The 24389-nt window shown below is 31.6% G+C and overlaps 2 protein-coding genes across 2 annotated transcripts; both read left to right on the forward strand.

Moving 5' to 3' along the window:
• The first annotated feature begins 15682 nt into the window (after positions 1–15682).
• Positions 15683–18091, forward strand: LOC131599932 (F-box/kelch-repeat protein At3g23880-like). The gene has a single exon (XM_058872172.1). It carries the CDS (start codon positions 15841–15843, stop codon positions 16900–16902), a length of 1062 nt encoding a protein of 353 aa, XP_058728155.1. The 5' UTR covers positions 15683–15840; the 3' UTR covers positions 16903–18091.
• Positions 18092–20788: 2697 nt separating this feature from the next.
• LOC131595491 (F-box/kelch-repeat protein At3g23880-like) lies at positions 20789–22304 on the forward strand. The gene has a single exon (XM_058867842.1). It carries the CDS (start codon positions 20918–20920, stop codon positions 22115–22117), a length of 1200 nt encoding a protein of 399 aa, XP_058723825.1. The 5' UTR covers positions 20789–20917; the 3' UTR covers positions 22118–22304.
• Positions 22305–24389: the final 2085 nt, after the last annotated feature.

The raw sequence follows: 24389 nt of genomic DNA on the forward strand, positions 1-24389 counted from the left end.
AATTTGTAAGTCATTATGGTAAACAAAGTTTATCTCAAGTCATGATCACTTAAATAACGAAGTCCATCTCATGTCAATATACATACATAAAAAGCAAGTAGCAAAGTACTACAATCGTCACCTTTTCTTAATTTAAAATTGATTTAGTTTATATTTATAAATTGATTATAAAATCTATTCTTTAGAAATTTTGGACTTCAAAACTCTTTCACAAGTGCGTATGTATATTAACGATTCTAAATTAATTTATATAGACTTAACTATACATTTGATTTTTCAATGAATTTCAATATTTTTTATGAATTAAAATGTTAAAATTAGAATTTTTTATATCTAAACAAATTTATAATAATTTCAAAACAAATTATTTTTTAATGTGTATTGGTCAAAAAGTACCAGTGTATAAATTATGCAAGGACATGAAGACTCAGATGCCTTTATAGGTATATAACACAATTAGGTAGTGAGGGCTTGCGCACGGCGGCGAGAAGCCTCGTGCGGTGGTTTTGAGGTTGTTTAAGGGACTAGCTCACGTGAGGTGATAGACCATGTTGATGGTCGGCTGCTAGGTTACAGGCGGGCGGTAAGATTAATAGTGTGTTAGGGTTATAGGGAATGTAATGCTCTTTGAGTACTAGAGATTGTGTATGACTCAGAGTCCCTTTTTTAGGGGTGATGTATTTATAGAGGTCTCTAGGACTTAGGATTCCCTCGAAAAAGGTCATCGCCCACTTAATCAAATAGAAGATTAGTTGCATCCCTATTTTCAAGGGAGACATGAGTCAGTAATGACCATGTCTTTTTCTTTACCCAAGACACGTCTTGTCCCATGTTTCCCGTTTTGGCGAGGGAAGACTCAAGGGCGAGTGATACCTCTCTCAGGGTGGCCTTTCATCGTGCTGCTTGTAAGGCTCCAAATTCGTTTAATTTATTTAATTGAATTTTAATTGTTGTTATTTAATTAATTGAGTGATTAAATTACCTTTTAATTATTTATTTTGGTGATGTGTTATGTGATTTTGGGGGGTTTATTAGAATTTAGTAGAATTTTATTCGATTAAAATAATATGATACTAATTAAATAAATAGAAATAGTATGTTTATGAGATATTGGATGGAAATTAGGATATTGGGAAAATATGGGGTAATGAGGTGAGAAATAGAAGTAAGTTGGGTCAAGGTGGAATAACTAAAAATATCAAAATTAAGTTAATAATATTTTGGGAGCATATCAAGTGAGAGCATATTTTAAATGAGAGATGAGAGAAAAAAATATCAACCATTGGATTCATCAAGATAGAGAAATTAATAGCCTCATTAATGTATTAACATTCTCTCTCTTGATGAATCCAATGGTTGATATTTCTTCCTCTCATCTCTCATTTAAAAATGCTCTCACTTGATATGCTACCATATAGAAAATGTGAGGGGAGCCAAATTGTCAGTACGTAAAAATTGTGTAATTTGAGACAAGAGGCAAGTGTTAGAGAAGGAAAGCAAATGCTTGAGGGAGAATAAGAAAACCATAGCTAAACTTGTTTAGCTGCTGCAAATTCAGGTAAAGGGGAGCAAACTATTATAATCCATGTGTTATTGCATGAAGGGTATAGAGGAATCCTCACCCTTCTCCAGGATTTTCTTCGTTGTTGCATTTTATGAGTTATTGAATGTGATTATGTGTAAACTATGTTAATTGCTATGTTTGATGTGTAAATTTGTGTTTTGAGTATTGTTGTAATTTATATATGATATGTTGCTGTGAATCTGAGTATTGTTGTCACCATGGATATGTTTTGGTTTCATGAACATAACCGTAAATTCATGATTATTTGATGAAATTGAGTGTTAGATGATGCATATGTGATGTTTTAATGGTTGTATAATGTGTTTCTATTATTTTCTATGCGAACTGGGTGTTTAGGAGTCCAAATCGGAGTTTCGAATGAGCTCTCATGTATGAAAATGTAGTTTTTTCCTTCTGCAACAGCATGACGGTCGTCACGGGCGTGACGGTCGTCACGAGCATGACACACTGTTCATCACGTGTCTGGGTAAGTTGACGGTCGTCAACGTGTTGACGAAGAGACTGTCATGATCTCTAGGACATGACGAGTTGGGGGACGGCTGTCACCTTGGTGACGAGCTATTTAAAACACCCCAGTTTTTATTAAATTAATTTTTGTTGTTATGATTTATATGTATTTGTAGGTGTGGTAATTAAGTGATTAAGTGGTGTAAGGGTGTGTGACCTTTGTGGTAGGATTGTGGAGAGATTTGAATATTTGTTGGGATTAATTAGAATGACTAGAAAATTAGTATTTTAGTTAATTAAATAAAAAAGAGAAAATAGGAGTAATTGGTAGAAATATTTTATTATTAGATTAAATAATTAAAATCAAATAGAAAAAAATAAGGGCAAAGTAGAGATTTTTGTAGTGAGTGAGGATAGAAGGGAAAAAAGATAAATTAGGGAATTTTTGTCATTATAAAAAGAGGAGTTAGAAGAATTAGAGAATCTTTTTTCCAATACATGAAATAGGATTGAGAGAAGAAGAGCAAAAGACTAGAAGAGCAAGGGCTAGGAGAGAAGAACACAAAAATGACTAAGGATTTGCTGTAAATTGAGATAATGGAAGATATTACTCTAAATAAGGTGCCAACTGCATGAATGGGTAGGGAGAATGCCTTAATCTCCATTAGATTTTTCCCTTTATTTGCAATGGATTGAATGGTTGAATATGATGAATATGAATGTGGGATAATGTTATTAAGGGTTTGTTATTATGTTGGAAATTAGTGTACAAGAATATGTGCATAATTTTGTTTTTGGATTGTGATTGATTGAAACTCAATTGTCGAGTTTTAAAGGTTTTAGGCATAACCTTGAAACAATGAATTTGATGATTAAATTGTTTTAAAACTGTGAATTAATTTGAGATAGTTAGAGTATTGCATAGCTTGTAATATTACGAGCGTCTGACTTTTTACGTAATCGAAAACGGAAGTCTGGAAGGCCTCTAACGGTGAAAAAGGTAGAATTTTGCAGCGGTTTATAGCGTCGCGAAAAAGGTGGTGTTAGCTACAATGACAGTCCAATCATCGCTGATTAGGCTGATTTTGTTAAAATTTTGTTTTTACCATAAATTTTTGTCACGATATGTATGGTTATGTAGAGAACCATTATGGATATATAATGATGAGTTAGGGATATCATGAATTTATATGAATAAATATTGTGTGATATTCGTGTATTGGTAATATGTTTGAGTTGAGATGTGTAGTTTTGGTATAGAATCCACTATGTTGTTGTTGTGCAGGAATACTGCTTTGGAGATATTTTGAGTGTTGTTTATTAATTATGTGAGAATAATTAGTTGTTGCAAATTGATGATGAGTTGCGCATATTTTATGATAATTTAGTGATGATTGATTATGAACTTTTGTCGTGGATGTGGAATAATAATTTGATGGAGGGTTATTATGTTGTTGTCAATGTGTGTTATTTACGGTCAGTGTGGTTATTGTTATGTTGCATTGGCTTGTATGAAATGCATCATATGTCGTTGTTGTGAATGATGCTAGTTCATGAATGATGCCAATGGAAATCCCTTAAATTAGGGAGTATGCGGATGGTAGCAGCTGGTGACCGTTCAAGACAGTCATAATGGATGTAGGTATTGAGGGATTGCTTGTGCATATTTTCTCATGTTGATACATTTTCTGATGTCTGGCTTATGAAGGAGTATGGAAATAAAGATTCTTGGACTAAATTGTTTCGTCTTCCTTTCACTAGAATTATTATTGATTCTTTGCATGTTTCTGCACTTTGTGTTTCTCATGATGATCAAGTGCTATTTGGTATTCAGCGAGAAGATTTGATTGTTTACAATTCTAGAGATGGAACCTTAAAGGTTCCCGTTATTCAAAACATAGAAAAATGGATGGATTTAGAAGTCTACCATGAGAGTTTGATATCACCTTGCTTTTAAATACTAACATGTATGTTAGATCCTATGTTATGCCACTTGTGTATCAAGAATCCATCTACTGGATTCTTTAACTCCCTCATTTCAACTTTTATGTTGATTTCCATTTATCTTATGTATTTTATGTTTACTAGTCCCTTCATGGTTTATTGTTTAGTTATTGGTAAATGAAATTTGCAGCATGAGAAATTGCTATGTTAGGTTTAATTTATTTGTTAGTTAGAGTTTTTTGTTGCTTCTTTTACAATTCATTTCATTATATGGTTACTAATTTGGTTTTCTAAGATTAGAATCTAGTGTTATGTTTACTCATTTGTATGTTTGTCAAAAAAATTGTCGACAGCTACACAAGTTTCATAATATGTTTGCGACAAGGCATTGTTGCTGAGATCTTTGAAGCAATGCGAAGTTTCTTTGAAGTCTAGTTATAGAGTTCTATTTTATGCCAAAAGTAAAGAATCTTCAGCATCATTCCTCCACCATCCCAATGGTAATATACTTCCTCTCATTCTCTCTAACTAAATTTTTTCTTTTTTCTTCTATTTCAGAAATTCCTATGCACAAATTGAATTTCTTTGTGTATTATGCTTTTGACCCAAAATTGAACCCTATTATGGAAATTGCTAGATTCAAGAGCTGAAACTTTAGTTTTATTCCACTGAATTTTTATCCACTTTATCTCATGAAGTTATTGATAATAGGAATTAGGTCCATGTCTTCTGCAAATTATGTTAAGTAATATTTGAATCAAGGGTGGTTGATTTGAGGATTTTACTAAAATGTCTAAATCTAAACAATCTATAGTTTGTTGTCTCATTCTATCTGCATATGGTTTCTCAACGAGGGACGTGTTACTTGGTCTGTGATTTCTCATTTTTTATGTATTCTTGGTTTTCTTGTTAGTACCGATCACCTCCATACATTTTTCTTCTCAAACAGTTTGATGTTTAAGTTTATTTGATTTTGTGGTACCTCTTAATATCAAATACATTTCCATATATATTAGATACAATATTAGTACATGTTTATTTGATTATGATACCAATAGGACTTAAGTGTCATATGCTCAGTTGGGATCACTACTTAAAACCACTTAAGCCATTATGACTTTATGTGGATGTAGGTAGGGGTCATGATCATGATCAGGAAAAAGGCTTCCCTGTGTGTTGTGAAGTGTGGAATATTATTTAGTATTATACCCTTGGTGGAATATATTATATGTTTGCTTGCTCTGTTGTTAAGCATTTTTGTTCTCTTTGAAATAAGTGTTATGTTTTTTATTTTGTGACTAATTACAATATAAAGTGCACTAGATGGGTTTGCTTTTCCTTTACAAAGTGTGTTTTGAGTTAATGAGTTGCACTTTCTATTACCACTTTCTTTGGGGTGTAATGTATGTTAGCTTATTTGGGAAGCAGTAGATATGGTAAATACTAAATAGTATCACGCTGTGAAATTTTCTTAAGTAGAGTTTCTTTTCTCCGGAATTTTTCTTTACCCGCCTCCCTATGGGGGTCACCCCCAGCGAAATCCCCCATTTGCCCCTGCTTCGGAGATGCATCTCCGAAGTATTTTTTTCCAGATTTTTTTAGACTTCGGAAATGCATTTCCGAAAACACCAAAAAATTGGTGTTTTCGGAGATGCATTTCCGAAATGCATGAAAATTCAAAAAATACGTTATTTTTTACAATCAGGTAATATTTCGTAAGTTCCTTTCCGAAAATAAATCTGCATATACAATTTTCCCTCCTTCACTATTTCATCATTTTTCTCCACAACTCTTCCAAACCCTCTCCAAAACTTAATCAATCTCAATCCATTTTCCATCTCAAAATCAAGTTTCAAATTGTTGATCACGTTAAAGGGAACATAGAAAGCTACAATTTGAGGTAAACATCTCTTATTTTATCCCCTATTTCACTACATTGATTGAAGAAATTTCTGCTGAAAACTGCGATGGTTCGGAAGTACATTTTCGAAATAAGTTACCTAACAAATTTCGGAAATGTACTTCCGAAATAAGCCCTGGCAGTAAAAAAACAGTTTTGGCCAATTTTGCTAATTTTTGCATATGTTAGGTATGGTTCATCCGGACAACATTGTCGACGATGACGTAGTAGTTCCGGAAGTTGTCAACGTCAATAACGATCCGATTATCGGCGTTAAATCTATGATAAATGCGGTTGATGTGCGACAACAATTTACAAATGATCGGAGCTTCGGTAGTCGTGAACAATTGCTTGATTGGGTTCGTAACGAAGCTAGTAAACTTGGATTCAGAATTTTTATTTTAAGGTCCGACAATGGAAATAGTAGACGGAAAGCTTTTGTCATTTTGAATTGCGAGCGAGGTGGGAGTTATGTACAAATAAACCGGGTGTTAAAACACGAAGACACGGGATCGAGAAAGTGTGGGTGTCCGTTTAAGTTGCGCGCGACTCGGAGGGTTGATGATTTGTGGCGTTTAACCGTCATTTATGGAATTCATAATCATGTCTTTGATGATTTGTGACATTTTTTGGACTCATCCCGAAAGTATCAATACATATATAATATAAGTATGTTTTATGTTGTCATTGCCTATTTTATGCCTATTTTGAATGGTTTTGGTATTGTTACACAAAACAGGATGCAATGCACAAAATTTGAAATTTGCCTCTGTTTCTGCATAATTCGAAAATGAACTTCCGAAATATACATGTTTTCAGACCAATTTCGGAAGTTCATTTCCGAAACTTCCACTGAATGCAGGATAAGGTTTGTTGGGCCATTATTACTCCAATAAGTCTATAAATACAACACACTCTTCTTCATCCTCTTCACACCACAAAACACAAATGACACAAACCTACCCCCACCTAGCATTCGTCTACTTCACCAGCGGCTACCCAATGTCGTTCCAATTCCGCTTCTAGTGCGACACGCCTTTTACGGACTTGATAACGTCGCTCAACACGCTATTGCAATATCCGGAAAATCGAAAGGTTGTCAAGCTCGAGTACCGTTCGCCATCGCTTAACGATGACAGAGACGTTGAGTTCACACCTTTTGAGATCAAGAACGACAAAGATTTAGCGGTTTTGTGGACAACTTTTGACCGATTTTCTTCAAAGGGTCCGATCGAGTTGGATGCGAAACTTCAAAGATCGAGGGTCGACGTTATCAAAATGTTGACTAATCCTCACCTACCCGTGTTTAACAATATGTAACTTTAATCTTATGTAACGTGATCGATTTTAGGGGTGATCGTATCCGAACCAATCCAAAAGGAAAACCGCAAACCGAACCAATCCAAACCGAAAACCGCAAAAACCGCGTTTGGTTTGGATGGTTTTGGATGATTTTTTGGCCAAACCGCACGGTTCGGTTCGGTTTGCGGTTTTCATTTCACAAAACCGAACCAAACCGCATATTTAACTAAAATTTTGAATTTATATAATTAATTTATTATATTTCCAATCCAATTGCAATATTATACACTCACGTCACGTGACTCACTATTCCTTCATTCTTCCTTCCTATTCAACATTTCAACTTCATTCTCTGATTTCTCTCTCACTCATTCTAGAGAAGCATTTGGTGTATATGTAGTACTGATAATATTTAGTCCTGAAATTGTAATGTTGTATTAATATTTAGAACTGAAGTTATTTGATACTTGTATATGTAGTATGTAGTTTATTAGTATGAAAAACTGTATATAGTATGTAGTATGAATAACTAAAGTTATATTAGGAATTTAGTATGTAGTATATGTAAAATACATAATATGCTACTGTAAAATAGATGATACACTTATATGGTAGTTATTTTGATGTAAAATACATGTATGGAAGAATGAATTATTTTGGTGTAATTAGTATGAAAAACTTCTTTTTAATGGTACTGTAATATATGTAATATATGTATGGAAGAATGAATTATTTTCTTTTTTTATTTTAGTACATTTATTTTATGGTGTAAACCGCAGCCCACCGAACGAATCCTAACCGCATTGGTTTGGTTTGGTTTGGTTTGGATGACTTTTTGAAAATTAACCGAACCAAACCGAACCGCATGTATTTTTATCTCGCGGTTAGGATGACTTTTATGCTCAAAACCGAACCAAACCGCACCGCGAACACCCCTAATCGATGTAATCTTCATCCGTTAAATAAATTGAATCGTTGTTGTTTGTTATTTTTCTTCTGTCCAGACCTTATTTCGGAAGTACATTTCCGAATTCTTTCAAGAGGGTGAATTCGGAGATGCACTTCCGAATTCACTCATTTTCTAGAAGAAAAAAAACATTATTTCGGAGGTACATTTCCAAAATCATTTTTTTTTTCATAAAAAAAAACACGTTTTCGGAAATACATTTCCGAAACAGGGGGTATTTTGGAGATTTCACCAAGAGTGACCAAGAAGGTAAGGAGGTGGGTAAAGAAATTCTCTTTCTCCGGAGTTTTGGTCCACTGTGTAAAGAATCTTCTTTTACTATTGTAACTTATCTTCAAAAGACCCCTCTTGTGAGATTTGTTACACTTAAAAATATTTTTGTTTGCTCTTCTTCCAGAATACTAATATATAATGTGCATTTGTGTTTAATATTGTCCAATTTAATAATACTATATAATCAAATGACAACTTGTTAAAATTCTTAAAAATTGTATATTAAAAAAGTTGAAAGTTATTTATAAAAAAAAAATTGAATCTTCACCTCAACAATAATTTATAGTATTACAAATTCTCATCATGGCAACAAAGTGTGTGTTTGAATTGGCAGATTTTCACATAATTGAATATAATTGAATTTGGTATAATTGAATTTGGTATAATTGATTTGAATACGTTTTTATAAAAGTGGGTTGAATAATAAATTTCAGTCTAAAAGTCACGTTTAAATTCAGAAGTTACAAATTGTAGCTTCAAATAGAATTAATTCTAAAAGCATAATCAATTCTACTTTAAAATAATCAAATACTTCAAAATCATTTCAGAATCAATTCTACACTTTTAGAATTGCTTTTGGCCCTTTCAAAAGTAAATTCAAACATGTTAAAAGTTTGACTCATGTCACGATTACTTGAAATAACAAAGTTTATTCATTTCACTGTATAAAAAAAAGCAAGTAAAGCACTGGATGATAAAATAATGGACTAGAATATTATTGATAGTTTGAATCCAAATTACCAATAGTCAAAGAGTTATAAATTGTCAGTTCTTCTTCCCACCCCTTAGTGTGTAGAACCACCCTTAAGAAACTCGAAAATACTTTTAGAATAATACATATGCTAATTTTAGAATGTTCCCATGCACACTAAAATATTTTTTAAAAGAGTCACCTCTGTTTTGCTAAAAAAATAGTACATAATTAACCCCCGTATTTATGACAATGAGATGTGAATGAAGTGATAAGTATAGAAGATTTATCCGAAAGTTGAAACTGGATGACATTGGTTTGGGGAAATGTTAGTGTCCTTTTAAGTTATGATGGTACATTAAGGCGAATAATACATGGACATTTAATGTGGCTTATGGTATACATAATCATGATTTGTGTTAAAAGTTAGTGGGTGACATTGAAGATAAACCCAAAAACATACTTGCAATTTTGAAACATAAAAGACCTCATATTGTCTCAAATATTAAGCAAGTATACAATATTCATGCCCAAAACAACTAGGCAATAAAAGGTCCAAGAACTAAAATGAAACAACTATTAAAGATTTTGGATGATGATTATTATGTATCTAGGTACAAAGTGTATGAGGATGGAGAAATCGTTTGAGATATATTTTGGACTCATCTCAATTAATTCATCAAGTTGTTAAATACATTTCCCACTTTTCTCATAATTGATTCAATATATAAGACCAACAAATACATGTTTCCACTTCTAGAAATTATTGGTGTTACTTCTATGGAGATGACTTTTTCAAATGTGTTTGCATTTTAGGAATGTGAAAAAGAGAACAATATTACTTGGACTTTGGAAATGTGTCAGACTATGTTGAAGGACCAATAAAACATGCCACAAGTAATTGCCACCAATCACTATATTGCACTGATGAATTTGGTTGCAAATGTGTTTCCTACATCATATGCATTACTTTGCAGGTATCGCATGACAAAAAAATGTGAGAAGTATATTTAAGCCGGCGGTAGGAATCAAACGAATCAAGGGTGAAGATGGGAAAATGATCAAAGATGATGTGATATTGAAAAGCATAATGGATGCTTGGAATCAGAGCCGACCCAACACATCTTGAGGCCTAAGGCGAAGCTTTAAGTTAAATATTTTAATATAACAAAAATATTCTAGATTAATATATTTTAATTTTAGATTTCTTAAAATGTAAAATCATTAAATTATTTTAATCAATTTTAATTAATATTTTTTCAGTGATAATAAAATAAATATATCTAAACACTTTTCTTATCATTTAAAAAAATCGTAATCGAAAAAACAATACCAAATTTCTTTAAATAAAACTTAATTGAAGTATTCTTTTTATGTAGGAGAACTTAAAAGTTTATTATTTATAAGAATGACTTTTAACAGGATTGTTTTTTAGAGCATGCAAAGCGAGTTATCGCACAGGGCTCAAAAATTTTCATGGTTAAGTCGTGGTTAAAAAGAGCCTAAAAATATTGATTGTAGTTAAACAAAAACAAAATAGAGCTTCTTTATTTTCTGCAGTTAAACTATAATAAACCTACACATAATTTCCGAAAATTTAAAACATTATTAATTTTTAAATTAACTAATTATACAATACATATTTTAAACTGTTGTTATTATTAATATTTTTTAATAGATTTAATTATTTGACTAGCTTATAAAATAATTTTAAATATCAATTACTGTCAACCAATCACGACCTTGTTAAGCGCCAAGTCATACTGTAAATTTTAAGTTACTGATATGATATGGCAGAATAAATTGTTTCTATTGGATAACAGTGTAAAAAAAATTTACATAGTCAGTGCACTACCTTTTTACTATATATACTCCCTCCGTTTTTTATTATAAGTCGTTTTGGAAAAAAAATTGTATTTAAATATAAGTCGCTTTACAATTCCAATGAATAATTAATGCTACTTTTCCTATTATATCCTTAAATATTTATTATTCTCTCTCCTTTCAATTATATAAATTTATCTTCCATATGTCATTAATGAAGGATAATTTTGTAAAAAGTTTCATAATTTCTCATTTTCATACAACAATTATTATTTTTCTTAAACTGTGTGAAAAGTCTAAAACGACTTATAATAAAAAATGGAGGGAGTATATATCAAAACAATGAGGTCCTAGGCGGTTGTCTTGCTGGCCTACTCATAGGGTCGGCCCTGCTTGGAATGTTATAATAAATTCTTCTACGAAAAAGTTACATGTGGAATCTATAATACATTACTGGAGGATGTGTGAGAAATATCTAAATTTCTTTAAATATGTTGAAAGTATAATTCTAGACCAAATGAAGGAGAAGATTGTTTGTTCTTGAATCGATCAGGTTCGACACTTTTGAAATACAACACCTAATAGAGTTGAATGTGCTCCTGCTACATTGAAGAATTGGTTGGGAAATAGTAAAGGTGATTTATGTAAATGTTGGTACTTTGTGAACCCAATAATCAACTCAACAAAACAATTTTGAATTTACAAAAAAGTTTATCAAAACATGTCAATTGCACAATCACGAATTTAAAAATTTGCAATTGAAAATAAATGAGAGAGATAGAGAGAGGGAGGGAGAGAGAGAGGACACAAGGATTTATTTAGGCAGTTCACCAACCGTCCTCACTATGACAACGTCTTCCCCTATTTCCAAATGGAATTGAGATATCTATCTTACTTCGCAAAATTTGTTTACAAGAGAAAAGTAGCAACACAATCCTACAGATCCAACGCTTGATGTTGATTGTAACTCTTTCTCTTCCCTTGATCTTGAGATCGATCAAGTAACCCGGTAATACCAATTGATCCTCTAGTTACCGCTACTTTTTTTTATCGAACCGACGTTCTTCAAAGCTTTCACTCAGCCGAATCCAATTGAGAATTATCGTGACCCAAGATTTCCAAACGATCATCCGGTTACCGTTACTCCTTCGACAAAACTACATTCTTTGAAGCTTTCACTCGGCTAAATCCAAATTGCAAAATCTTGTGTAAAACCCCCAAATCAACACCTTGATCTTGGAGGACAAACCCTAGCTGGTTTTTTCCAAATGAAACCCCCAATGATTCTCAACCCAATTTACAATTTAACAACCTAAATTGGACGTTATCAAATTTGAATCAACATGGCACCCAACAAGAATGATTATGTGTAATTGTTGTGTGTATGAATAAATGAGAGATTGAAGATAAAGAGAACTATTTGTATGTTTATGTTTTCATTATGTTTGAAATGATGCATGTATGAGGTATTTATATGTGTGCAAGTTAGAGGAAAAAAACTATAGGTTTAGAAAAAATACAAAACTTCAAAAAAATTTACACATGTGTTAACACATGTAAGTCATGTGTCAATTTATTTTGACACATGTTGACCTATATAGGTCATGTGTCGACTCATAGAGGCAGGGCCGGCCCTAGGGGTAGGCTAGCAAGGTTACCGCCTAGGGCCTCATTTTTTTGATATCTATATAGTTCTATTTAATTGATATTTAAAATTATTTTATAAGATAATCAAATAATTAAATATATTAAAAAATAATAATAATAACAACAGTTTAAAGTTTAAAATATGTATTGTATAATTAGTTAATTTAAAAATTAGTAATGTTTTAAATTTTCGGAGATTATGTGTAGGTTTATTATAGTTTAACTGCAGAAAATAAAGAAGCTCTATTTTATTTTTTGTTTAACTATAATCAATATTTTTAGGCTCTTTTTAACCACGACTTAACCATGAATTTTTTTGAACCATGTGCAATAACTCGCTTTGCATGCTCTCAAAGACAATTCTGTTAAAAGTCATTCTTATAAATAATAAACTTTTAAGTTCTCCTACATAAAAAAAATACTTCAATTAAGTTTTTTTTAAAGAAATTTGGTAATGTTTTTTCGATTACGATTTTTTTAAATGATAAGAAAAGTGTTTAGATATATTTATTTTATTATCACTGAAGAATATTAATTAAAATTGATTAAAATAATTTAATGATTTTACATTTTAAGAAATAAAAAATTAAAATATATTAATCTAAAATATTTTTATTATATTAAAATATTTAACTTAAAGCTTCGCCTCAGGCATGTGTTGGGCTGGCCTTGCATAGAAGAAGATTTTCTTTGATGTGTTGACCTGAAAACTATCATGTGTCGACACATGCATTATAGAGCCTATATGCTTTAAAAATCATCTGCGTGTGTCGACTCATAAGTCGTATGTGTGACTAATAGAAGAAAATGTTCTTCTATGTGTCAACCTAAAAGCCATCATGTGTCGACACATGCAAAAAAAAAGCTACAGGCTTTAAAAATCATCCACGTGTGTCGACTCATAAAACGTATGTGTCGACACATAGACTTATTTTTCACATAAAATATTAGTTTTAATGCATAAATCTTTTCTAAACACATTCTAAGTTTCCTAATTCTAAGATGCATATTAAGACTCAGAGAATACCATCCAATATACAAAAATGCTAAAATTGTCCTAATTTTGACATCATGCAAAATATCTCTAATAGAAAAGTGAACTCACAAGCCTGTCCATCATCAAAGATTTGTTAATGAATCTGTTCGCAAAGAATAATTCATGAAGCCAAGAGCTAAGGAAAGTGTTGTTATGAAGGAAATTGTTGAAGAAGTGAACAAAACTGTCAAGGATGAAGTTATGAAAAAGAATGTAATTGTTGATGATGGGAATGTATGTAATACTCAATATATTTTGGGAAAGCATAGTGACTAATCCCAAAAAGAAAGCAAAAAATGTCTTGGTAATACTATCTTAATCCTTTGTTACATGATTAATTTTATTATTTTTCAATCTCATTGTTAATAACTCAATGTAGTTTTTATATGTTTTGAAGCACTTTCCCAAAAACATAATCAAACATTGTATCAGGCCTAAGTTGTAGGAGATAAAAATGTATGATCTTGAATCTAAGAAAACTTACAACTACTGCTGCATTCATACCGCTAAAAGGAACAATGCTGAAAAGTTTATTGGACGTGATTGATATGAATTCGCCAAAACAAAGAAGCTTCGTTAGGGGAATGTTTTTGGCATTTGGGATCCGCCGTTTTTTCAAGAATTGTTTATGTTCGTTTGAGGGGGAATTAAGGGTTGGTGTTATAAGTATTCTTTTTGGGTTTAAACTTTAAAGTTTATTTGTTTTAAACTCAATTCTGAATATTTTAAATATGTTTGGACTATTGTAATCATATGAAATTTTTGGAATGTTTAATTTATGTAACATTTTGGTTGTTTTGGGTTGTAGTACAATGTTAACACTTTAACCATATGCTAACATTTTAACCATATATCAAATATGGTATATAATTATGGTTGGTTATTTAAAAATTTGTTTTGAATCTATATATGACAAACAAAAGCACTTGCACAAACATATCATGTCATAAAACCATCCCCGTGCGTCCGCACACATGTTTATTACTAGTTTGTGGTAAAGACTCTAATAAATTCGTGCAACGCACATGTCATATATCAACAAGTTTTTATATAATCACAAAACTTCATCACATTCAAACATACTCCCTCTGTCCCACATATTATAAGATAAATTTACTTTTTAGATTCATTGAATAATTAATGTATCTAATCTATATATAGACCAAATACATTAATTATTCAATGAATCTAAAAAATGAATTTCTCTTATAAAATGGGATGGAGAGAGTATTATCATATCAAAATACAAAGTTCCTAGAAATCGAAATAATAATAATAATAATAATAATGATAAATTATAATTTGGTCCTCTTATATGTCTTTCTCACGAATTGAGTCTCCCTATTTTATTTTTAAATAGTTTTGGTCAAAAAAGCACAAAAGTGTAAAAAAATTTAAGCAACATACTCATTTTGGTCTCTTAATTTTATTCTTAGATTTAGATTGGTTCCTTAATTTTTTTTCGTGTTACTTTGATCTCTTAACTTCTAAAACGTTTCATTTTAATCCTTTTTATGTAATTAGAGACGAATTTATCAATTACAAAGTTTTTTCGTCGCTAATTAAATAAAAAAACTAAGATGAAACATTTTAAAAATTAAAAAAACAAGTTGACATGAAAAATAGTTAAAGAATCAATCTAAACACAAGGTATAATTAAGAGATCAATATAAATATTTTGTCAAAACTTTAATATATATATATATATATATATATATATATATATATATATATATATATATATATATATATATATATATATATATATATATATATATATATATATATATATATATATATATATATATATATATATATCACTTTTTGGATGACGTGACTAAGAATAACTCATTTTTTATCATCACGTCATTTTGTGAACTAATTATTAATTGATTTTTTATAGAATAAATTAAGCGGGTTGGATTAGAATATATCTAATATTTTTTAAATAAAATTTATTAAAAACATATTTTATAAAATATTATTATAAAAACTATAAAAAATTTAATTAAAATATAAAGAAAAATATTAATTTATAAAAAAAATAGATGGATAAATCTGTCCGGCGGACTAAGTTTTTTATGCTGCGGGCAGCATCTCTGTCACCCCTCCTTTACACTCATCTCCTCAACCGGGAATGAATGAGGGAAGAAACAATCGGCGCCAAGCATTTTAGTACTCCTTCGAAACCCTAACTTCACCATTACCATCTTCCTCCGACTCGATGCCGCTTCCCACTCTTCCATTCGATATTGTAGTGGAAATTCTCTCTAGGCTTCCTGTGAGGTTCCTCATGCAACTCCAATGCGTCTGCAAATCCTGGAAGTCTCTAATCTCCGATCCCAAATTCGCGAAAAAACACCTTCGCCACGCGAGTCAGAGCCTCATCTTAACCCTCAGGAAACCCTCACGCGATTTCGTTCTAATAGCTAACCCTCTCTCCTCCGTTTTCACAGAAGCGCCCACCACAGCCCTACAGCTAGAGTACCCGGTAAATAAACAAAACCATCACATTTTCATTGTTGGATCTTGTCACGGCATCCTTTGTTTCCGTTTTTCAGATATGCTTTTTTTGTGGAATCCTTCAATTAGAAAATTTAAGAAATTGCCCTCTTTGGATGAGGAATATACCACACCACACGGATTTTTCTTTGGCTATGATAATTTGAGTGACACTTACAAGGTTATTGTCCTTTGTTGTGAATCTATTCTTAGAGATTTCAAATTTCAAGTAAATGTTCTTACTTTGGGAACCACTTCTTGGAGAACACTTCAAGTAAATGATAATTTGAAAAATAGTCTCATTATGGATAAATCAGGAAAATTCGTTAGTGGGGCTATTAATTGGTTAACATATAGACATAAACATTCTTCATGGGTCATTCTTTCACTTGACTTGGAGAAGGAGTTTTATAGAGAGCTACCGCAGCCTGATTATGGAGGGGTAAATGTTGTTGATTTCAACTTAGATGTTTTGAGGGATTGTTTGTGCATATTGTCTCATGCCCATACTTTTTCAGATGTGTGGCTTATGAAGGAGTATGGAAATAAAGATTCTTGGACTAAATTGTTTCGTCTTCCTCACACCAGAAATCTTGGTTCTTGCCCTCATGTTTCGGCAATTTATGTTTCTCATGATGATCAAGTGCTATTTGATATTCAGCGAGAAGAGTTGGTTGTTTACAATTCTAGAGATGGTACTTTTAAGGATCCCGGTATTCAGAACATGGGTGGCTGGGTGGATTCAGAAGTCTACCATGAGAGTTTGATATCACCTTGCTTTTAAATACTAACATGTATGTGCGATGCTATGTTATGTCCCTTGTGTATCAAGAATCCATCTACTGGATTCTTCAACTCCCTCATTGCAACTTTTATGTTGATTTCCATTTGTGTTATGTATTTTATGTTTACTGGTCCCTTCATGGTTTATTGTTTAGTTATTGGTAGATGGAATTTGCAGCATGAGACATTGTTGTGTTACGTTTAATATATTTGTTAGTTAGAGTTTTATTTGTTAGTTCGTTTACAGTGCATTTCATTATATGGTTAATGGCTACAAGGCATTGTTGCCGGGATGTTTGAAGCAATGTGAAGTTTCTTTTGTCTCTAGTTATAGAGTGCTATTTTATGCCAAAAGCAAAGAATCATTATTCTAGAATTTCTGCATCATTCCTCTCCACCATCCCAACGGTAATATATTTACTCTCATTTTGTCTCACTAAATTTTTTTTTGTTTTCTTCTATTTCACAATAGCTTTCTATGCATAGGTTTGATTTCATTGTGTATCGGTGCTTTGGTCCCAAACTTGAACCCTTTTGTGGGAATTACAATATTCAATAGTTGAAATTGTAATTTTATTCAAATGAATATTGATCCACTAAAGCACGGACACTTCTAAAACAACCCCGACACCGTTAATAATTTGAAAAAATGAATAAATTAAATGTAATTGCAAGTGTCGGTGCAGGTGTCTGTCATCGACACGGACACGCCTGATTTCAGAGGAGTCGATGCTTCATATTCCACTTTTATCTCATGAAAGTATAGAAAGTAGGATATAGGTTCATGACTTCTGAAAATTATGACTAGTACTTGAATTAGTGGTGGTTGATTTGAGAATTTTAGTGAAATGTCCAAGTCTAAACCATCTATAGTTTGTTGTTACATGGTTGCTCAAAGATAGAGACATGTAACTCTGGTTTTTGCTCTCTTTTTTCATTGTATTTTCTGGTATCCTTGGTCTCTTTATTAGTACCCCACCAACACCATCCATCTTTCTTCTCAATTAGTTTGATGTTTAGTCTATTTGATTTTAGTCGCACCTCTTAAAATCAAATATATTTCATTGTGTTAGATACAATATTTATACATGTTTCTTAGCTGTGAAGACAAAACTTTTAGATTTGGATACCAATAGACCTTAAACGTCATGTGCTGAGTTGGGATCACTGCTTGAAAACGCTTTTTATTATAAGCTAGAATTGCTTCCAGGGTTTATTCATGTTTTTGGTGTTAAAAGTTACCCTCATTTTTGTCTTCTGGCAGTGTTAGTTCTTTTACTGAGAATTTCATATATGGTTAGTCATTTGGTTTTCTAAGATTGGAGTCAAGTGTTATGCCTAGTAACTTGTATATTTGTCAAAATTTCGGTTGATGGCTACACAAGTTTCATAATGTGCGCGACAAGGCATTATCACTGGGATGTCTAAAGCAACGTAATGTTTTTTTGACCTTTAGTTATAGAGTGTTATTTTTATATCAAAAGCAAAGAATCGTTATTCTTGAATCTTCTGCATCATTCCTTCACTATCTCAAATACATAACTTAAAATTAGATGAAATATATTACCGATGAAAATAAGATAAAAATAATTGAATAAATGTTTGTCATTGATGTAAATACGGGAATAAATATATTATCGATGAAAATAAGATACTAATATGTATTATTTATTAAATTTATATAATAATTTAGTAATGTTTGGATAAATGTTTCATTATATGAGGAAAATATATATCGTTGATCCACGTATTTTTTAAGAGTAATGTTATATAATAAAAATCATTTGAATAAGAAAGACAAGAATGTATACTTGTCATTGTTTTAGAGGATTATTTTAAATTTATTTTAAGTTTAATTTCTTTTTTAATATGAATAATGAGGTATTGGTAGTAATAAATGGTTGGGAATTAATTCTTGTCTCTCTTGCTTTCATACTTTTTTAGTAACAAAAAATTTTCTTTTTTTAAACGATGTTATTTTTATATATGAGAGTAAATTTACTATTTATTCAAATATTTTTGTAAACAATACTTTGACAAAATTAATATTTATATACGGATAAAAAATTTATTATTGATTTAAATATTTTAATATACGAATTTTTTTTATTATATATATATATATATATATATATATATATATATATATATATATATATAATCTTTTATTAAAAATAAATATATTATGTTAACAAATTCGGGTACGAAACCACAACATTGTTACTATTTTAATCTAATAGTTTGCGGTAATAAGCAACTTTTACTATTTTCACTCTTATTAAGAAATCCTAGTTTTGTTTAAAATTTGAGTTGTAAGGACTAAATTGTCCTCATACAGCATTAAATGAAACACATAAAAGAGGTGGACCACAAGTACACGTTTCCTGTAATAGATTACTTTTATGACTAAAGTAATTGATTGCATTAACACTAGAACAGTACAACTAGTAATAAATTAATGGGTCATGTTAACGAGTGCCCCAGGGGCACTCTTTAAGCATTCTAAATAAAGAAAATATTCTTTCAAAAGTTCACCATTTCAATTTTCGATGCATTAATTACGCATATTTCCAAAAAAAACTTACTTTTTAAAGCTATTAAAGAGTGCTCCTGGCGCACTTGTTAGCATTTCCCTAAATTAATTTTTGAGTGAAGACCCATTTTGCTCCCTCACAAATATTACATGAGTCAAATTAGTCCTTCACAATAAGATAGACCCAATTTAATCCCTTATATAAGTCCTTCTGTTAATATTTTTTCAAACCGGTTTTTTCCTAGTTTTAAACCGTGACTGGATTGCCACGTTGGATTTTATTTTATTTTCATTTTTAAAATTTTTATTTTTAATTTCATTTTTAAACAATTATAAATTAATAATATAAAAAAGCCAAAATTGTTTCTTATAAGGAGTTGAACTCAGACACATGTGGTTAATCTTAAACAATTCTAAATTTAAAATAAAAAATACAAAATTTGTATCAATATGGTCTTGAACCTAAGTCTCTTCAGATTAAATGACAGTCAATTTAATAAAATAGAAATTGATTTGTCTATTTGTAAATGATATTCACTTTACTAACAATAGAAATTGATTTGTCTAGTTGTTATTGATAGTCACTTTACTAACCGTAGAAATTGATTTGTCTAGTTGTAAATGATAATCACTTTATTAACAATAGAAATTGATTTATCTAGTTGTAAATGATAGTCACTTTACTAACAATAGAAATTGATTTGTCTTGTTGTAAATAATAGTCACCTTCCTAACAATATAAATTGATTTTTCTAGTTGTAAATGATAGTCACTTTATTAATGATAGAAACTGATTTGTCTAGTTGTAAAGTGAAAATCATTTAACTTGAAAGAACTTGGATTTGAGACCTCATAGACAAAAATTTATGTATAAAATTTGTTAATATTAGTAGAAATCATGAAAATTACTTATTTAAAAATTACTTTATAAGAAATAATTTTGGCTTTTTTGATATTATTTATTGATAACAGTTTAAAAATGAAATTAAAAATAAAAATTAATTTAGTATTTAAAAAATAAAAAATAAAAAAATCCAACGTGTCAGTCCAGACACGGTTTAAAAGTATGAAAAGAACCGGTTTAAAAGTAGGAAAAAACCGATTTGAGAAAAATATTAGCAGAAGGACTAATATGATCCGGTTAAATTTTGTAAGGGATTAAGTTAGGTCAATTTTTTTGTGAGGGACTAATTTGACTCGTATAATATTTGTGAGGGACCAAAATGGGTCTTCACTCTTAATTTTTTATATGATTGCAACTTTTAAGGAAGATGACATTTGCACGTTAGATACTCCAATTTATAAAATGTAGCTTCAATAACTTTACATATTCTTAACAAATTTGGAGGGTTGAAAATTTTGGTGGTAATATTTCCCGGTTAAAATTTTTTATTTCCGTCCTTAATTTTTTACTCAGTCATCTATAAATTTAAAAATAAAACTAACATCAAATGGAATATAGTTTTTCACTACTCGGGAAGGAATGACTCTAAGTAGCGAGGCTGATGAAGGAGACAATGTCTTTCCGTCTGATTCACTGACGGAAGAAACAACCGCCGTCAAGCATTTGAACTCCTCCATCGAAACCCCAACTTCACTATCACTAATGTCACTTCCCACTCTTCCATTCGAGATTGTGGTAGAAATTCTCTCTAGGCTTCCCGTGAAGTTCCTCCTGCAACTCCAATGTGTCTGCAAGTCCTGGAAGTCTCTAATCTCCGATCCCAAATTCGCCAAGAAGCACCTTCGCCATGCTAGTCAGAGCCTCATCTTAACCCTCAATAATCCCGATTTCGTCCTCATAGCTAACCCTATCGCATCCGTTTTCACACAAGTGACCACCATCACCACCATACAGCTAGAGTACCCTGTCAAAAAGCAAAACCATTCCGCTTTCATTGTTGGATCTTGTCACGGCATCCTCTGCTTCGCTTTCTCAAAAGATGTAGGTCTAGCTTTTTTGTGGAATCCTTCCATTAGAAAATTTACGATATTGCCCTCTTTGGAATGGGGATATCTCACATCATACTTTTTTTCCTTTGGCTACGATGATTTCAGTGACACTTACAAGGTTGTTGCCGTTTGTTATGAACCTATTTTTATTGATGGTGTTTTTAGCCATTGCGAAAATCTAGTAAAAGTTCATACTTTGGGAACCACTTCTTGGACAAGAATTCAGGACTTCCCTCATAATACTCTCATTCGGGAAGAATCAGGAAAATTTGCTAGTGGAGCTATTAATTGGTTAACATATATGCATACACGTTCTTCATGGGTCATTCTTTCACTTGATTTGGAGAAGGAGTTTTATAGAGACCTACCACAGCCTGATTATGGAGGAGTAAATGTGGTTAGTTTCAACTTAGAGGTTTTGAGGGAATGCTTGTGCATATTTTCTCATACGGAAACTTATACAGATGTTTGGCTTATGAAGGAGTATGGAAATAAAGATTCTTGGACTAAATTGTTCCGTCTTCCTTTCACTAGAATTATTATTGATTCTTTGCATGTTTCTGCACTTTATGTTTCTCATGATGATCAAGTGCTATTTGGTGTTCAGCGAGAAGATTTGATTGTTTACAATTCTAGAGATGGTACTTTTAAGGATCCCATTATTCAAAACATAGAAAAATGGATGGATTTAGAAGTCTACCATGAGAGTTTGATATCACCTTGCTTTTAAATACTAACATGGAGTATGTTAGATCCTATGTTATGCCACTTGTGTATCAAGAATCCATCTACTGGATTCTTTAACTCCCTCATTGCAACTTTTATGTTGATTTCCTTTTGTGTTATGTATTTTATGTTTACTGGTACCTTCATGGTTTGTTGTTGATATGTGAAATTTGCAGCTTGAGAGATTGCTATGTTAGGTCTAATTTATTTGTTAGTTAGAGTTTTTTGTTGGGTCTTTTCCAATGCATTTCATTATATGGTTACTGATTTGGTTTTCTAAGTTTGGAATCAAGTGGTATGCCCGGTCACTTGTATGTTTGTCAAATTTTCTGTTGATGGCTACACAAGTTTCATAATGTGTGCGACAAGGCGTTGTCATTGGGATGTATGAAGCAACCTAATGTTTCTTTCACATGTAGTTATAAAGTGCTACTTTTACACCAAAAGCAAAGAATTGTTAATCTTAAATCTTCTGCATCATTCCTTCACCATCTCAATGATAATATGTTTCCTCTCATAATTTTCTTTTTCTGTTTTTTGTTTACTTTAGTTTTCAGAATAGCTCTCTCTATGCACAGATGGGATTTCACAGTGTATTGGATCTATCGATGCTTTTGTCGCAAACTTGAACCCTATTGTGGGAATTACTTGATTCAATAGCCGAAGCTATAATTTTATTCCAGGGAATATTTATTCACTTTATGTAGGTTGCAGTTTTTTTACTTTTCCATTCGACTTGCTTGTTCTTGTTACTTGTTCTTGGTGATAATCATGAGATTAGAAAGCTTCTGTTTTGTGCTTTGATTTTTCTTCTGAAGAAGGGTGATACTGTTTTAGATTTGTAGTGTTATTGAAAGAGCTAGCTAGGTTTGAGAGGTGGGTACTAAAGTGATAAAATGCCTTGTAACATAGCATAACATTAACACAATAAAACCAGCCATAAAGTGATTTTATCCAAACCTGAAAATGCAGCTCTTACTAATACTAAAATCCTAGTAACTCACTTTGATTATGACAAGTACACTTGCAAATCCAAGTAAGGCATTGCTAAGTTTAAATTTAAATGATCCTAAGTAAGGTGGGGTTGGTAATGTTAATGAAAGTATGAAACATTGTTGATAGCTCATTTAGTGAAACCACCGATTTTGTTTTGTGTGTTGAGAAGGAGGATTTTATGGTGTGAGAATTTGGGTGGGTGGCTTTGCTGTTCTCATTTTGGAAATGATTTGTTTTGCGAATGCTTTGCTACGTTCGAAATCGTTCCATAGTAGAGTTATTGGTGGTGGTGAGGTTGGGAAAAGTGAGGCTGAGATTGTTTTGTAGTTAAGGATTGTTAAGGCTTGTGATGTGTTTGGTTTTCTTCCTCTAACACCAATTGAGAGCCAGTAGTTTTTGTTGGGGTCTTGATCTGTTGTGAGAAATACTGATTAGGTTTCACCTGAGTAGATTAGATGTTTATGTCAGCAACTGAGAATGGGTGCATGTAGTTTCCATCTACTTCCACTACAATAAGTTTGTGAATCTACAAGAAGAGAAATAAATAATGAAATTATATGGTGATACTGTTATAGACTTATAATTATAACTTTAGTGTTATTGAAAGAGCAAGCTAGGTTTTGCATTGTGTCCTGTTTCCTCTGAAATGGAGTGTCCATGATTTGAATTGCATTTTGATGCTAAACCTTAGTTTATTCTAGTTGTTGAATCATGTTGGAATGTTCTTGCTGTTTGAGTGCATCAGTTGAGTTCATTCAATAAGCTTGGTTATCATTTTGCTGCCCAGTTTTTTTACTGTTTATCTTGTGGCCATCTTTTCCATAAAGTTTGTTTGGAGAAGGTTGGGCTTTTGGAACCTTACTGACATGTCCACTTTGTAGGACTCCTTTAATTGCTGAAGATGATGCATCTTGCTTTTGATGAGCAATGATTAAAGTAAGCACAAATATCAAATAGAGAACTTCATGTACAGTGTATTATAGCATGTATATCTGTGACAATTTTTGATGTTCCTATGTATCCGACTTCTTTATAGCTTTCTTAGTGCTTTGCCTTTTATAATGTAGAGTTACCATATGAGGTTTGGACCTTCTATACAGATTAGGTCACTTTCCTTACTATGATAGTTATTTTCTTTTTGTTTTATACGTATTCATGTTTTGTGTGTTTTACTCTTATACTGTTGTATGCACACATTAATATGGATGCCTTTGTTACAAATTTGTCTTCTTAGAACTCAATCAAGTGTAGATATCTACTCGAATAAGCGAAAGAACAAC

The sequence above is a fragment of the Vicia villosa genome, linkage group LG4 (assembly GCF_029867415.1).
Source record: "Vicia villosa cultivar HV-30 ecotype Madison, WI linkage group LG4, Vvil1.0, whole genome shotgun sequence".
In the NCBI taxonomy this organism is placed as follows: Eukaryota; Viridiplantae; Streptophyta; class Magnoliopsida; order Fabales; family Fabaceae; genus Vicia; species Vicia villosa.